This window comes from Xenopus tropicalis, chromosome 5, assembly GCF_000004195.4.
Source record: "Xenopus tropicalis strain Nigerian chromosome 5, UCB_Xtro_10.0, whole genome shotgun sequence".
Taxonomy (NCBI): domain Eukaryota; kingdom Metazoa; phylum Chordata; class Amphibia; order Anura; family Pipidae; genus Xenopus; species Xenopus tropicalis.
In genome coordinates, this window is record NC_030681.2 from 7,419,529 (window position 1) to 7,437,679 (window position 18,151).

Sequence of the window (18,151 nt, forward strand, 5' to 3'; positions counted from 1 at the left end):
AGCTTATTGTGTGCCCAGAACATTCCTTCTCTGTATATTTGTAGTTATACATATGGGTAGGGGGTGCCATAGTGTTTCCCTTAGACAGTACAGTATGGGGGTACAGCTTATTGTGTGCCCAGAACATTCCTTCTCTGTATATTTGTAGTTATACATATGGGTAGGGGGTGCCATAGTGTTTCCCTTAGACAGTACAGTATGGGGGTACAGCTTATTGTGTGCCCAGAACATTCCTTCTTTGTATATTTGTATTTATACATATGGGTAGGGGGTGCCATAGTGTTTCCCTTAGACAGTACAGTATGGGGGTACAGCTTATTGTGTGCCCAGAACATTCCTTCTCTGTATATTTGTATTTATACATATGGGTAGGGGGTGCCATAGTGTTTCCCTTAGACAGTACAGTATGGGGGTACAGCTTATTGTGTGCCCAGAACATTCCTTCTCTGTATATTTGTATTTATACATATGGGTAGGAGGTGCCATAGTGTTTCCCTTAGACAGTACAGTATGGGGGTACAGCTTATTGTGTGCCCAGAACATTCCTTCGCTGTGTATTTATTCCATGCTCTGGGCACAGAGGATGCCAGGGTGCTGAATGCAGGAATTTTCCTTCCTATTATCTGTGGGATGATCCCTAACTGGCATTGTGAATGGACTTATCCTGTTGTTCTCTTACCCATAGTTCTCGGGGAGGGGGATGTCAGCAGCCCCGGTGACATTGTGAGCTCAGGATGTTTAATGCCTGTCACTCGGGCTTTATCCTGTAACAACACCAGGCCCCCTGCCCGCGCGCTTGTTTTGCTAAGCGCCACTATTGTGTTCCCTGGCCCCTGTTAAAAAGTAACTGACGCGGCAGTTTATTTGGTTCTGTCCGCTGAGAGCGACCCGCTGGCCAAGTGAAATCTGTTCTCTCCCCGACTGAGAAGTGGCAGCTGCCCTTTGCTTTAATTGGCTCCGCATGTAACGATTTCCCCTCGTGGAACTGGCGCTACACTCGCACATACAGTTCCAACGATTTTCTCTTAGTTTCAGGCATTTTTGGACTTCTGAGTAAATCTGACAAGTTTAAAGGGGAACTTAAGCCTAAGAATAAGGCTAGAAATGCTGTATTTTATACACTGAATTTACTGTACAGCCCAGAGGTTCAGCAGCCCTATAACAGTAATGATGAAAGTTGCCCCCAGCAGTTCTCCATCTTGGATCTTGTTAGGCCATCTTCTGTGTGTCAGTGGCACTGCACGTGCTCAGTGGGCTCTGGGCTGCTGCTGAAAAGCTTAGGGGGTGTGGAAAATCATCAACAGAAATTGAGGTTTATTTGCCATAGAAGCTGATGCTACAGGGCTGATTGTAAATCAATTCTGATGCAGACTGCACTGATTTCTGTTAGAATATACAGGTATAGGATCCCTTATCTGGAAACCCGTTATCCAGAAAGCTCCGAATTACAGAAAGCCCGTCTCCCATAGACTCCATTTTAATCAAATAATTCAGAATTTTAAAACTGATTCCCTTTTCTCTGTAATAATAAAACAGTACCTGTACTTGATCCCAACTAAGATATAATTACCCCTTATTGGGGGCAGAACAGCCCTATTGGGTTTATTTAATGGTTAAATGATTCCCTTTTCTCTGTAATAATAAAACAGTACCTGTACTTGATCCCAACTAAGATATAATTACCCCTTATTGGGGCAGAACAGCCCTATTGGGTTTATTTCATGGTTAAATGATTCCCTTTTCTCTGTAATAATAAAACAGTACCTGTACTTGATCCCAACTAAGATATAATTACCCCTTATTGGGGCAGAACAGCCCTATTGGGTTTATTTCATGGTTAAATGATTCCCTTTTCTCTTTAATAATAAAACAGTACCTGTACTTGATCCCAACTAAGATATAATTACCCCTTATTGGGGGCAGAACAGCCCTATTGGGTTTATTTCATGTTTTATTGATTTTTTAGTAGACTTAAGGTAAGGAGTTCCAATTTATGGAAAGACCCCTTATCCGGAATACCCTTGGTCCCGAGCATTCTGGATAACTGGTCTTATACCTGTGACATAGCGATTATGAGCAGAATGCACTCAGGAGGCTTCTGATTGGTGAAGCCTTCCGCATACTAACTAAGTGAGCAGTTCTGCAGTAACACAGTTAAAGTGGCCAGTGTAGTAAGTCCCCTTTAATAATGTATAGAGTATAATGGGGAAAGTGACGGACTCCGTAGCTCCGTGTAGCCGACACTGTTTACTTGATCATCCCTCGTTATCCAATTCTCTTGTGAGTCATTTCTGCTCTAATGGGCCAATCTGTGTGTCACACAAACACTCAGCCAAACAATACGGTTTCCTGTACAGACACTAATGAGAGGGAGATGCTGATTAGACAAGAGGCCTCGCTCTCGTCTCTCTCTCGTCTCTCTCTCGTCTCTCTCGTCTCTCACATTCCTTATAATATATAGTGGATAAAGTGCCCCCTATTGTAACATATAGGGATATTATAAGCCCCCGAGGGGTTCCTTATAATATATAGGGAATAAAGTACCCCCTATTGTAACATATAGGGATATTATAAGCCCCAGAGGAGTTCCTTATAATATATAGTGGATAAAGTGCCCCCTATTGTAACATATAGGGATATTATAAGCCCCCGAGGGGTTCCTTATAATATATAGTGAATAAAGTACCCCCTATTGTAACATATAGGGATATTATAAGTCCCCGAGGAGTTCCTTATAATATATAGTGAATAAAGTACCCCCTATTGTAACATATAGGGATATTATAAGTCCCCGAGGAGTTCCTTATAATATATAGTGAATAAAGTACCCCCTATTGTAACATATAGGGATATTATAAGCCCCCAAGGAGTTCCTTATATAGTGAATAAAGTGCCCCATATTGTAACATATAGGGATATTATAAGCCCCCGAGGGGTTCCTTATAATATATAGTGAATAAAGTACCCCCTATTGTAACATATAGGGATATTATAAGCCCCCGAGGGGTTCCTTATAATATATAGTGAATAAAGTACCCCCTATTGTAACATATAGGGATATTATAAGTCCCCGTGGAATTCCTTATAATATATAGTGAATAAAGTACCCCCTATTGTAACATATAGGGATATTATAAGCCCCCGAGGAGTTCCTTATAATATATAGTGAATAAAGTGCCCCCTATTGTAACATATAGGGATATTATAAGCCCCCGAGGAGTTCCTTATAATATATAGTGAATAAAGTACCCCCTATTGTAACATATAGGGATATTATAAGCCCCCGAGGAGTTCCTTCTAATATTTAGTGAATAAATCACATCACTAAGCTCCGATTATAACTGATGACATCACTAAGCACCATTTATAAGGATATAATTTACAGTTTGGTCCCATAGGGAAATGTATATTTATATAGTGTTTCTAGTAAGTTTGTGTTTCCCAGAGCCCAGTCCCAATTTATCTCATTATCAGAGAGGAAGAGGAGCTCAGGGTTCAAGGATTACAGGCACCAATAGAACAGAATGACTTATGGGCCCTGGGAGTCTCTGGGACAAACCAAATGTTTAAGTGTATAGGCAGGGCCAATAATCCCGGAAATGTTCTTTCTAAAAGAGAAATGCATTCTAGTGTAAACATGTTTATTATCATGATCCCCATAAATATAACTGTCTGATACCCATTGTAAGCAGCAGTCCTGCTCTTAAAGGGAAACTAAACCCCCAGAATGAATACGTAACCAACAGGCAGTTTATATCATATTAAGTGGCCTATTAAAGACTCTCCCCAAACTGGAATATATATATCAGTAAATATTGCCCTTTTACATCCTTTCCCTTGAGCCGCCATTTAGTGATGGGCTGTGTGCTCCCTCAGAGATCAGCTGACAGGAAGTGATGCAGCTCTAACTGTAACAGGAAGTAGTGTGAGAGCAAAAGGCAGAACTCTGTCCATTCATTGGCTGATGGGGCCTAGCATGTATGTGTGCCTTGGCTTGTTTGTGTGCACTGTGACTCCTATGATCCCAGGGGGCGGCCCTTAGTACCTAAAATGGCAGTTTCCTATTTAGGATTACCCAATGGCACATACTGCTAAATAAGTATATTTATATGAAAATGGTTTATTTAGATGAAGCAGGGTTTTACATATGAGCTGTTTATGCAGTATATTTGTATAGAGACCGACATTGTTTGGGGGTATGAAGACTGAAAATATTTTAGCTCATCTTTATTTTGACTGATGCCCGAAACGCGTCAGGCGTCTGATACTGATGTTTTATGTGATCCCAAATAAAGATTGAGTCATTTAACTGATGTTCAGTGTTGAGGCCACGCCTTCTCCTCTCTTGGCAATGGTTTGGGGTGCCTAGAGGATGCCACGCCCGAGCAGGACGCCATTTTGTACGTGTAGTGAGTGGGAGCAGTGACTGCCATTTGCTAATGTGAATGATCGGTATTTATGCCCCATTGGGGGCCGTTGTTAATGAACTTATTGTTCCCGTTTCAGGATATGACTTTGCGGCCGTTCTGGAATGGTTTGCGGAACGAGTCGACCGGATCATCCTCCTGTTCGACGCGCACAAGCTGGACATCTCCGACGAGTTCTCGGAAGTCATAAAGGCCCTGAAGAACCACGAAGACAAAATGCGGGTGGTCCTCAACAAAGCCGACCAGATCGAGACCCAGCAGCTGATGAGGGTTTACGGCGCCCTCATGTGGTCCCTGGGTAAGATCGTCAACACGCCGGAGGTCATCCGGGTCTACATTGGCTCTTTCTGGTCCCACCCACTCCTCATCCCTGACAACCGCAAGCTGTTTGAGGCTGAAGAGCAAGATCTGTTCCGGGATATCCAGAGTCTGCCGCGAAACGCGGCGCTCAGGAAGCTTAACGACCTTATCAAACGAGCCCGACTGGCAAAGGTATGTGGTACTTTATGTTGCTCACTTCTAACGTAAATATGATTCTTATTGGATACAGAAATTCTTTCAAGGGAAACTATAACTGAAAGAATAAGTTCACCCCCCAGAATAACATACTTTTCTTCCTGAATCCATCCATTTATTTTGTTTCTCTATTACAAACAACTGAATAGAAGTTCTTTTAGTTACTTCCTTTTCTAGTGTAAAGCTCCACCCCCTTTTGCTTTCTGAGCCCTCCTTCCCTCTCTGACTATAATGACATCAACAATGTGCCTACTGTGCATGCCTGATTGATTTTAATTGGAGCAGAAGCAGTGAGCATGCCCAGTAGGAACCTCTTTGATGTCATAATAGCAGGGTCGGACTGGGCCGAAAAATCCCGGTGGGCCCCGGCGGCCCAGACCCGACCCTTGCCAGTGCTCCCCCTGCCCGACCGTTCCTCCCCTGACGCGTTAAATTTACACTCGATCAGGGGAGGACATTGGTGGGGGACCCTGTGGGGGGGTTAGGGTGGCCCCTGCGGGGGAGGGGGGGTTAGGGGACACAGCCGGCAGGGGCACCTGCAGAGCCCCTGGGGTGGGAGCCCCGGTGGGCCCTGCACCCCCCAGTCCAATCCTGCATTATAGTCAGGGAGAGAAGAAGGGCTCAGAAAGCAAAAGAGGGCGGGGCTTCATGCTAGACAAGGAAGTCAGTAAAAGAGCTGCAGTTCAACTACTTGTAATAGAGAAACAAAATAAATCTGCATGCAGGGAGAAGGGTATGTTATTCTGGGGGCTGTACAGAGTAATTTTAGGTGATTTTAAAATAAAAGGCTTACTTATCCTTTAAGTACAGTTTAAGTACAGAATACAGGCAGCAATAATTGCCCTGCTGGCTCTGACTTATGAAACAATGTGCAGAATACATTGGGGCTTTATAAACAGGTGAACGGGCCTGGGAAGAGGTAGATTCTGTTACACTGTTTTTTAAAGGGGCACCACCACCTACAAACAGCCCAGACATGATGTATAAAAGAGTTTAGGGATATTTCCCCTTTAATAAAATAAAAGAGCTCCATAATGTCAGGGAATAATGGAAGCGCTAGTTCCACGTATCCTATAGATAAAAGACAATAAAGCCAGGGCTGAGTGGCAGTTGGGGAGTAGGAATGTTGGTGCCGCCTCCATTGGCCAGCGCTGCGCGGCTGCTATTTCCTGCGCTCGCTCGCAATCAGTTCTGCAGTGATCCCGTCTGTATGGCTGGGGAGTCGCAGGAAGCAGTGAATGGCGTCTCTAGGGACGGCGGCCTGTAGCGACTCTTTTGAAGCAGCACTTAAGTTACAGGACAGTTTGTTTCCATCTGGGCTTCTTACCGGTGATTTGGGCTAAATATAGGGATTTCGGCCTGTGAAATGGCACTTCCTGCTCAGCGGCACTTTGGGGACATTCCTTTCCCTTAGAATCCTCATTCTGTAAGTACTTTCTCAGCCGCGGGGCCCTGCGTCCATTCTCACAGGCCGAAGGGATTCCAGTAACCGAAAGCTTTCTCCCAACATCTGGGAACTCACTGTGTCGCTCCGGCTACGTGTCTTGTAGGTTCCCTGGTATTGAGCCTTGTAATACTGCCCCTTCCCTTATAGAATATACAATAAAACTATGGCACATAGGGATTCCCCTGTACTAAGCACAATTCAGCAGGAACAGCCCCCTAAGTTTGCTCATAGCCTGTACAGAGAGATACCATAAAACTATGGCACATAGGGATTCCCCTGTACTAAGCACAATTCAGCAGGAACAGCCCCCTAAGTTTGCTCATAGCCTGTACAGAGAGATACCATAAAACTATGGCACATAGGGATTCCCCTGTACTAAGCACAATTCAGCAGGAACAGCCCCCTAAGTTTGCTCATAACCTGTACAGAGAGATACCATAAAACTATGGCACATAAGGATTCCCCTGTACTAAGCACAATTCAGCAGGAACAGCCCCCTAAGTTTGCCCATAGCCTGTACATAGAGATACCATAAAACTATGGCACATAGGGATTCCCCTGTACTAAGCACAATTCAGCAGGAACAGCCCCCTAAGTTTGCCCATAGCCTGTACAGAGAGATACCATAAAACTATGGCACATAGGGATTCCCCTGTACTAAGCCCAATTCCCCCCTTTAAAGGCAATCATGGTGCTGGGACCATTAATGCAATGCCTGTTTATAGAATGCTAAATAAATCCCTGTTTCCATTGTTCCCCCCAGGTCCACGCTTATATCATTAGTTCTCTGAAGAAGGAGATGCCGGCCGTGTTTGGAAAGGACAACAAGAAGAAGGAGCTCGTTGCTGGTTTGGGAGAGATTTATGCCCGGATTGAACGAGAGCACCAGATCTCCCCGGGAGATTTCCCCAACCTGAAGAAGATGCAGGTACAATAAACATTCCACATCTTTGTCAACCCTAGGAGGTGCCATAGTGTTTCCCTTAGACAGTACAGTATGGGGGTACAGATTATTGTGTGCCCAGAACATTCCTTCTCTGTATATTTGTATTTATACATATGGGTAGGGGGTGCCATAGTGTTTCCCTTAGACAGTACAGTATGGGGGTACAGCTTATTGTGTGCCCAGAACATTCCTTCTCTGTATATTTGTATTTATACATATGGGTAGGAGGTGCCATAGTGTTTCCCTTAGACAGTACAGTATGGGGGTACAGCTTATTGTGTGCCCAGAACATTCCTTCTCTGTATATTTGTATTTATACATATGGGTAGGGGATGCCATAGTGTTTCCCTTAGACAGTACAGTATGGGGGTACAGCTTATTGTGTGCCCAGAACATTCCTTCTCTGTATATTTGTATTTATACATAGGGGTAGGAGGTGCCATAGTGTTTCCCTTAGACAGTACAGTATGGGGGTACAGCTTATTGTGTGCCCAGAACATTCCTTCTCTGTATATTTGTATTTATACATATGGGTAGGAGGTGCCATAGTGTTTCCCTTAGACAGTACAGTATGGGGGTACAGCTTATTGTGTGCCCAGAACATTCCTTCTCTGTATATTTGTATTTATACATATGGGTAGGAGGTGCCATAGTGTTTCCTTTAGACAGTACAGTATGGGGGTACAGCTTATTGTGTGCCCAGAACATTCCTTCTCTGTATATTTGTATTTATACATATGGGTAGGAGGTGCCATAGTGTTTCCCTTAGACAGTACAGTATGGGGGTACAGCTTATTGTGTGCCCAGAACATTCCTTCTCTGTATATTTGTATTTATACATATGGGTAGGAGGTGCCATAGTGTTTCCCTTAGACAGTACAGTATGGGGGTACAGCTTATTGTGTGCCCAGAACATTCCTTCTCTGTATATTTGTATTTATACATATGGGTAGGAGGTGCCATAGTGTTTCCCTTAGACAGTACAGTATGGGGGTACAGCTTATTGTGTGCCCAGAACATTCCTTCTCTGTATATTTGTATTTATACATATGGGTAGGAGGTGCCATAGTGTTTCCCTTAGACAGTACAGTATGGGGGTACAGCTTATTGTGTGCCCAGAACATTCCTTCTCTGTATATTTGTATTTATACATATGGGTAGGGGATGCCATAGTGTTTCCCTTAGACAGTACAGTATGGGGGTACAGCTTATTGTGTGCCCAGAACATTCCTTCTCTGTATATTTGTATTTATACATAGGGGTAGGAGGTGCCATAGTGTTTCCCTTAGACAGTACAGTATGGGGGTACAGCTTATTGTGTGCCCAGAACATTCCTTCTCTGTATATTTGTATTTATACATATGGGTAGGAGGTGCCATAGTGTTTCCCTTAGACAGTACAGTATGGGGGTACAGCTTATTGTGTGCCCAGAACATTCCTTCTCTGTATATTTGTATTTATACATATGGGTAGGAGGTGCCATAGTGTTTCCCTTAGACAGTACAGTATGGGGGTACAGCTTATTGTGTGCCCAGAACATTCCTTCTCTGTATATTTGTATTTATACATATGGGTAGGAGGTGCCATAGTGTTTCCCTTAGACAGTACAGTATGGGGGTACAGCTTATTGTGTGCCCAGAACATTCCTTCTCTGTATATTTGTATTTATACATATGGGTAGGAGGTGCCATAGTGTTTCCCTTAGACAGTACAGTATGGGGGTACAGCTTATTGTGTGCCCAGAACATTCCTTCTCTGTATATTTGTATTTATACATATGGGTAGGAGGTGCCATAGTGTTTCCCTTAGACAGTACAGTATGGGGGTACAGCTTATTGTGTGCCCAGAACATTCCTTCTCTGTATATTTGTATTTATACATATGGGTAGGAGGTGCCATAGTGTTTCCCATAGACAGTACAGTATGGGGGTACAGCTTATTGTGTGCCCAGAACATTCCTTCTCTGTATATTTGTATTTATACATATGGGTAGGGGTGCAATAGTGTTTAATAAGCTATTCACCCATCATTTTTGCTGCCCTTCAGGATCTATTGCTGGCCCAAGACTTTAACAAGTTCCAGCCACTGAAGAACAAGCTCCTGGAGACAGTGGATGAAATGCTTGCCCACGATATTGCCCACCTCATGGTACTGGTCAGACAGGAGGAGACTCAGAAACCAGTTCAGGTGGTAAAAGGAGGAGCCTTTGAGGGAACCCAGAATGGGCCCTTTGGCCACGGATACGGCGAGGGTGCGGGAGAAGGGATCGACGATGCCGATTGGGTGGTTTCCAGGGACAAACCCATGTACGATGAGATCTTTTACACCCTCTCTCCGGTCAATGGAAAAGTCACGGGCGCCAACGCCAAGAGAGAGATGGTGAAGTCCAAGCTGCCCAACACGGTTCTGGGAAAGATCTGGAAACTGGCCGACATAGACAAGGACGGAATGTTGGACGATGAGGAATTTGCTTTAGCCAATCATCTCATTAAGGTTAAACTGGAGGGGCACGAGCTTCCCAATGACCTTCCTTGTCACCTCCTCCCCCCGTCCAAGCGAAAGGTGCATGAATAAAATAATAGAATGCCCAATCCAGATGGAGACCCCAATACTTCTCCTCGTTACCTGTTACCCCCAATGTGAAACGGGCCCCCGTGGCCCTTCGTTATATCCAAAATGCTGAACCAAAATGTAACTTCCATTAACAATGTAACCCCTATTGCTTTCATGCTCGTTACACGTACTAAACCCCGAGGGAAAGTGGACTCCGGGGGGCGCCCCGTTCCCTCCAGTCGTGCTGTGTATTCTATTATTTTCATGCTGTGGGTGGGGGGGGTGGATACCTCATTGTGTTGTGGGCGGGGAGAGTGTTACTGGTGGGCGGGGCACTGATGCTGGGGCTGCTGGGTTATCCCAAGGTATTCGGCTATTTGTTTTTAACTAAAATCTCTTTTAATGAGTATAGCAAGTTAAAGGAGAACTAAACCTTATCATGTATTAAATTAGCGAGTCAACAGAGGCGGATCTTTCACTCGCACATATTCTTGTTTGATCAAATTCTTAAACAGTTCACGTATTAGAATATAAATTAAGTATTGGTCATTTTATTTATATAAATATACACACATAGTTGCTCTTCAAAATTCCCTGTTGTTATTCTGTAAGATACCATCAGAGTATTGTTGTCCAGCCATTTGCTTCCTGCACCTCCCCCTGTACTAGTCCCACCCACTGCTTGAGTCAGAGACTCCCTGCCCCCACATAATCTGCATCATCAGTGTTCTAGGCCCACCCACTACTTAAGTCACTAACTCCCTTCCATCAGAGTCCTCTAGGCCAACCCACTACTTAAGTCACTGACTCCCATCAGAGTCCTCTAGGCCCACCCACTACTTAAGTCACTAACTCCCATCAGAGTCCTCTAGGCCAACCCACTACTTAAGTCACTGATTCCCATCAGAGTCCTCTAGGCCCACCCACTACTTAAGTCTCTGACTCCCATCAGAGTCCTCTAGGCCCACCCACTACTTAAGTCTCTGACTCCCATCAGAGTCCTCTAGGCCCACCCACTACTTAAGTCACTGACTCCCATCAGAGTCCTCTAGGCCCACCCACTACTTAAGTCACTAACTCCCATCAGAGTCCTCTAGGCCCACCCACTATTTAAGTCACTGACTCCCTTCCATCAGAGTCCTCTAGGCCCACTACTTAAGTCACTAACTCCCATCAGAGTCCTCTAGGCCCACCCACTACTTAAGTCTCTGACTCCCATCAGAGTCCTCTAGGCCCACCCACTACTTAAGTCACTGACTCCCATCAGAGTCCTCTAGGCCCACCCACTACTTAAGTCACTAACTCCCATCAGAGTCCTCTAGGCCCACCCACTACTTAAGTCACTGACTCCCATCAGAGTCCTCTAGGCCCACCCACTACTTAAGTCACAAACTCCCATCAGAGTCCTTTAGGCCCACCCACTACTCAAGTCACTGACTATCTTCCATCAGAGTCCTTTAGGCCCACCCACTACTTATGTCATTGACTTCCTTCCATCACAGTCATCTAGGCCCACCCACTACTTATGTCATTGACTTCCTTCCATCACAGTCATCTAGGCCCGCCCACTACTTAAGTCACTAACTCCCTTCCATCAGAGTCCTCTAGGCCCACCCACTACTTGAATTGCTCATTTCAGGGACTCTTTGCTGAGAGGCAGAATAAATATTTCACGGATGGGCCATCTAGGCCCTGGCATTCCAAGTACATGTACCCGTATTAGTTTAGATCAGATCCAGTTGCATTAGAAAGTAAGAAATTGCCCCAAACTGGATCCTCTGTCATTGACCCACGCTGAGAAGGTGCCTGGGAGTTGTAAAATGTAACCCAAGGGGCATCAGTTGTATAAAATACATTTCAAGGTATCGTTCTCCTCTCCCCCTCTGCATTGTGGGTAATGGGATCCGCTATCCAGCCCCTGGGATCACCCAGCCCCCCGGTACTGATTGGGGGCTCACACTGTGTAGTCCCAGCTATGTGTCTGATTAACTGTGAATATGTCCTGTATATAAGATATAGGGGGGAAACATGGCTGATGTGATGGTAGGTGAGTAGGTGGGGGGGGTAAGTGAACTTCAGGGGACATTACATATATGTAACCAATCAGTGCTTATGTTTGTACATGTGAGGGCCCCTTCCATTCCAGCGCGGCCTTATGCGCCCTAACGTTTGCTGCCTGCACCTCAGTAAGCGAGTCCCGCCTACAAACGCTAGAGCGCACAAGGCCACGCCCTTATTATGGAAGTCTCAGTCTCAGAGGCGCTACAGAAACCATGTGATCCGCAGCTGCCAATGAAAGCCAAACGGGCCACCACAATGGGAAGTGGGCTAACTGGGCAAACCTTTCCGCCAGTCTTACTTTGAGTTGCCTGATATATAATAACTTATTTTCAAAATATATATATATATATACTTAACACATTTTATCTGTTGTGTGCCGTGTTCTTATTGGAGCAATTCCTGGAACTCATGGTTCTCTAGATTCTGCTGAAATCTGGGGAATGGACCCCAGGGGCGGGAGGGGTTGGAAGGGTTAATGTTTTGGAAAATGAATGGAAGAAGCAGTGGGTTCTGGGGAAACCCATATGTGTTCATGCTGTAAGGGCCGCCCCCTGGGATCATAGGAGTCACAGTGCACACAAACAAGCCAAGGCACACATACATGCTAGGCCCCATCAGCCAATGAATGAGCAGAGTTCTGTCTTTTGCTCCCACACTACTTCCTGTTACAGTTAGAGCTGCATCACTTCCTGTCAGCTGATCTCTGAGGGAGCACACAGCCCATCACTAAATGGCGGCTCAAAGGAAAGGATATAAAAGGGCAATATTTACTGATATATATATTCCAGTTTGGGGAGATTCTGTCGGGTAAGTATTCATTCTGGGGGTGTAGTTTCCCTTTAAGGTCACTGTATTGAATGTAAGCACCTGAATGTGGCCATTGGAAAGCTGTGATTTGATGATGGCAGAGGACCAATAGAATCGATACAACAATGGGATTTTGGACCATTTTAGTATGTTGTATAGAGAGCTATTCTGAGACAATTTGTATTATTTGTGTTTTTTTTTTTTTAAGTTTTATATTCAGAAACTCCCCAGTTTGGGATTTTTAGCATTTATATGGTTGCTAGGGTCCAGATTACCCTAGCAACAAGGCAGTGGTTCTAATGAGAAACTGGAATATGAATAGAATAGGGTCTGAACAGAAATATAAGTAATACAAAGTAACAAGAATAGTAAAAGTGCAGCCTCATGTGACCTGTGCTCTGATAAACTTCACTTACACTTTACTGCTGCGCTGCAAGTTGGATATCCACCCCCCCCCCCAGCAGCCGATCAGCAGAACAATGGGAAGGGAGCAAGATAGCAGCTCCCAGTAGGTATCAGAATAGCACTCAATAGTAAGAAATCCAAGTCCGGCTTGGGACTCCTCCAGTTACATGGGAGTAGGAGAAACAATAGGTTAGCTGAAAGCAGTTCTAATGTGTAGCGCTGGCTGAAAGCTCAGACTCAGGCACACTTTACTGCTGCGCTGCAAGTTGGAGTGATATCCCCCCCTCCCCCCAGCAGCCGATCAGCAGAACAATGGGAAGGGAGCAAGATAGCAGCTCCCAGTAGGTATCAGAATAGCACTCAATAGTAAGAAATCCAAGTCCGGCTTGGGACTCCTCCAGTTACATGGGAGTAGGAGAAACAATAGGTTAGCTGAAAGCAGTTCTAATAAGGTTTTGTGTAGCCGTAACAATGATAGTGAAAGCCTGATGGCAGGGGGCACTGCCCAGGTAGGAATTGCATAAATATTAACTCTTGTTTTATCTGTTCCAGGCGCCTAGATTTTACTCCGTTGCTCGAGGTTCTGCCTCACACAGATAGACTCGCCTGCACGCCGGGCCCTCCAGTTCTACTTCTCTACTTTCATTAAAGTCTTGGTTCTAATTATCTGTGAGAGTGTGAGTGTCCAGGGTCAGTGTAGGATCCCTGCCCGGGCCCCAGTGTTAGTGGGGGAACATTTACACCTGAGTTTTTTGGTTAATAAACCCACCAGAAATGTTTCGGCAGTCCCCGGGCCTCATTGCAGGGGCAGTTGTACCCATAGATGTTCCACCTCTGTGCCAAGGGGCCATGAAATGCTTTCCCTTTGTTATTATATCATGGATACAGTAGGGGGGACAATTCTGTAATAATGATCCCCCAGAGCCCTGCCCCAGGCCCACTAGGCCTTTCCCTTTATTATTGTAATAACACAGGAGGCTATGCATTATCTTTACTTTATCCCTTGTTTAAGGAGTAGGTTTACTATATAACACACAGAGCCATGAGTATCTTGTAAATTATGTTCTTACAAACGGTGCTCAGTGATGTCATTTTGTCACATGACTCACTAAACCATCAGGCTGGGCCCCCTTAGCCCATAACAAGGTTACAGATATATAGAAACATTGGGGTAACAGTCACCCCGCTATAGTTCCAGGGGTACCCAGGGCACAAATAAGCACTCACCCCAAATCCCCCCCCCCAACTGGCCTTCAGGCTGGGCCCCCTTAGCCCATAACAAGGTTACAGATATATAGAAACATTGGGGTAACAGTCACCCTGCTATAGTTCCAGGGGTACCCAGGGCACAAATAAGCACTCACCCCAAATCCCCCCCTAACTGGCCTTCAGGCTGGGCCCCCTTAGCCCATAACAAGGTTACAGATATATAGAAACATTGGGGTAACAGTCACCCCACTATAGTTCCAGGGGTACCCAGGGCCCAAATAAGCACTCACCCCAAATCCCCCCCTAACTGGCCCTTAGCCCATAACAAGGTTACAGATATATAGAAACATTGGGGTAACAGTCACCCCGCTATAGTTCCAGGGGTAACCAGGGCACAAATAAGGCCCCCCTCCCTCAAGCCCCTGTGCAGTCAGTTTCATCCAGTCCCATCAAACTAATTCTGTACAGACCTGGCTTTGTGCATGGGGGTGTCCCTATACTTATAGTTTATATAAATAGATATATTTATATATATAGGGTATATTATTCTATGAGTATCCAGAGAGTTACTGTACATAAAACTGGGCCTTTGATTTACTGTTGGGGCCTCCTATGGAAGCCCTGGAAACCACTGGAGATAATGTCTTGGAAAGTATAAAACTAGACCTATTGGTTGCTGGGGGCCCAGCCTGCTCGTGCTCCAATGGCTGCAAGTTTGACATCACAGGGTTATGACATGGTTCAAAACATGTCCTTCTGGTGCAGTCTGAACCAAGATGGCTACCTGAGCCAATGAAGAGATGCCAAATACAAGAGTTTGGCTAAATACATTCTGAATGGAGCTTTGCCCAGTTATCAGACCCACCCAAGATATCAATCCCCCCCATAATTAGTATTAATGATAGACGTGTATGTTTCATAGATTGGGGGAGATACCATCATGCACTTGGGTTGCACACAGACTCTCCGGTGGCCCAAGTTCCATATCTATTGCCATTTTACCTGCCTCTTTGGAAGGTTGGGGCAAATGGCTAAGGGCTTGTGCCATAATTCAGTCTTTATATTTCATTCCTATGCCTTCATGGGGACGTTGCCAACAATAGAACCCCCTCCGTCCCTAAGGGAGAAAGATAATGTTTGGCCTTGGGAATATCCTGAGCTTTGTGCATTTTGCCGCCATAGGGAGTATCCAAGACCCCGTGTTGCCTCGGGGGTGGGATGGTTTTTATTCTTTTGCAAGCCGTGACTCCCCTTTTCCCTACTTGTAACCTTTGTTTCCCAATAAGGCTGCGACTATAGAAAACCAAGTTATTTTAAGGTTTTCTTCCTTTCCTTCCTTGGCTTTCCAGCCCTTTTCCTTGCAAGAACGCAGCCCACAGAGCAAGTGCACCGGGGAGAAGTTCAAGGGCAGTTCAGCCCAAAATACGAGGTTTAACTCTCGCACAGTAAGGATTTCATCAGCCTGGCCTTCAGCACCGAATACATAGTCCATGTGTAATAACTGCTAGGCCTAAACAGTGGAATTAGTAGCACTCAAGATACAGTTATTAGGGGGTTCCCATCTACTGATCCCTTTAGTAAGTTCCATAAACACTGGAAGATCTCACACAACATACAGTTATTTGGGGTTCCCATCCACCGATCCCTTTAGTAAGTTCCATAAACACTGGAAGATCCCACACAACATACAGTTATTTGGGGTTCCCATCCACCGATCCCTTTAGTAATTTCCATAAACCCTGGAAGATCCCACACAACATACAGTTATTTGGGGTTCCCATCCACCGATCCCTTTAGTAAGTTCCATAAACCCTGGAAGATCCCACACAACATACAGTTATTTGGGGTACCCATCCACCGATCCCTTTAGTAAGTTCCATAAACACTGGAAGATCTCACACAACATACAGTTATTTGGGGTTCCCATCCACCGATCCCTTTAGTAAGTTCCATAAACCCTGGAAGATCCCACACAACATACAGTTATTTGGGGTTCCCATCCACCGATCCCTTTAGTAAGTTCCATAAACCCTGGAAGATCCCACACAACATACAGTTATTTGGGGTACCCATCCACCGATCCCTTTAGTAAGTTCCATAAACACTGGAAGATCTCACACAACATACAGTTATTTGGGGTTCCCATCCACCGATCCCTTTAGTAATTTCCATAAACCCTGGAAGATCCCACACAACATACAGTTATTTGGGGTTCCCATCCACCGATCCCTTTAGTAAGTTCCATAAACCCTGGAAGATCCCACACAACATACAGTTATTTGGGGTACCCATCCACCGATCCCTTTAGTAAGTTCCATAAACACTGGAAGATCTCACACAACATACAGTTATTTGGGGTTCCCATCCACCGATCCCTTTAGTAAGTTCCATAAACCCTGGAAGATCCCACACAACATACAGTTATTTGGGGTTCCCATCCACCGATCCCTTTAGTAAGTTCCATAAACACTGGAAGATCCCACACAACATACAGTTATTTGGGGTTCCCATCCACCGATCCCTTTAGTAAGTTCCATAAACACTGGAAGATCCCACACAACATAGCACCTCCTTTGCAGTTTTACTCTACAGCATTATGGTGTCTATTGTTCAGCCGTATTCCCATAATGCAGCTCCTTCCCATTGGAATGATGAAGATGGGGATCTTCTCAACAGACAAGCCTCTGAGATGGTTGCACTCTTGGACTGTTCTGTAGGTTTGTTAGATTCTACATGGATTGTATAATTAATCTGATGTCCCTGGAAGAGGAAATAGGTCTGAGCAACAGTTTTATACTGCAGATACCTTGGCCGAGTCTTCCTGTGATTGTCCATAGACGGTGGTCATGATAGCAGCCATCAAGTCCTGCTTCTCTCCCACCTTGGTGACCTCCTTTACACCATCAAGTTGTGAATGTATCTCTTCTCACCTCTCCCTAAAAGCTAATTCCAGGTTTCCCGTTGTAGTTTTAGGCTACAGCATTATGGTGTCGATTGTTCAGCCATATTCCCATAATTCAGCTCCTTTCCATTGGAATGATGAAGATGGGGCAACAGGCAAGCCTCTGAGATGGTTGGACTCTTGGACTGTTCCGTAGGTTTGTTACATTCTGTAGGCATCGCAAAATTAATCTGGAGGAGGAAATAGATCTGAGCAGCAGTTTTATACTGCAGATACCTTGGTCGAGTCTTCCTGTGAATGTCCATAGACGGTGGTCATGATAACAACCATTGTGTCCCTCCTTGATGGCCTCCTTTACACCATCAAGTTGTGAATGTATCTCTTCTCACCTCTCCCTAAAAGCTAATTCCAGGTTTCCTGAATCACTAATCCTGTTGGTGGCTCAGTACAAGCCAACATGGGCCTCTGCCAGGGGAATTGTCTGCCTCGCTTGGTCTGAACTTCATCAGGACATGTTTAGATATCAGCCTGAGAGCAGTATTTAATCAGCTAAGAAATAAGATTCATTGGTCCCCATGATTGGCCAGCAGCGTAAACATCTGAATCAGCCTGATTGACCCCCATATGGATGATCAAATTGGATAAGGATCCTTTTAAATGGCTGCAGGCCCAGCCAAGCAGATTTTGAAGGTGCTGATGGCCATTTTAAGACTAACCCAGAATGGTCCTCTTTCTAAAGTCCTTCTTTCTGCGGTCTCTGTTCTCACTCCATAACCAATATTTACCCATTGGGGCAGATTTACTACTCTACTCTACTATTCGGCCAAGATTCAGCCTTTTCGGCAGGATTCAGATTCAGCCGTATCCATGCTCCTAGC

General features: G+C 45.0%; 1 protein-coding gene across 4 annotated transcripts in view; it reads left to right on the plus strand.

Annotated features, from left to right (window-relative positions):
* ehd3 (EH domain containing 3) overlaps positions 1–13,828 on the plus strand; it is a 39,387-nt gene extending 25,559 nt beyond the window's left edge. For 2 of the 4 annotated variants that reach the window (XM_031901776.1, XM_012963134.3), the window contains 3 exons: positions 4,507–4,919; positions 7,154–7,318; positions 9,383–12,315. In XM_031901776.1, coding sequence (XP_031757636.1) covers positions 4,507–4,919; positions 7,154–7,318; positions 9,383–9,910 — 1,106 coding nt within the window. In that variant the 3' untranslated portion in view covers positions 9,911–12,315. 4 annotated transcript variants of the gene reach the window in all.
* The last annotated feature ends 4,323 nt before the right edge of the window (positions 13,829–18,151 follow it).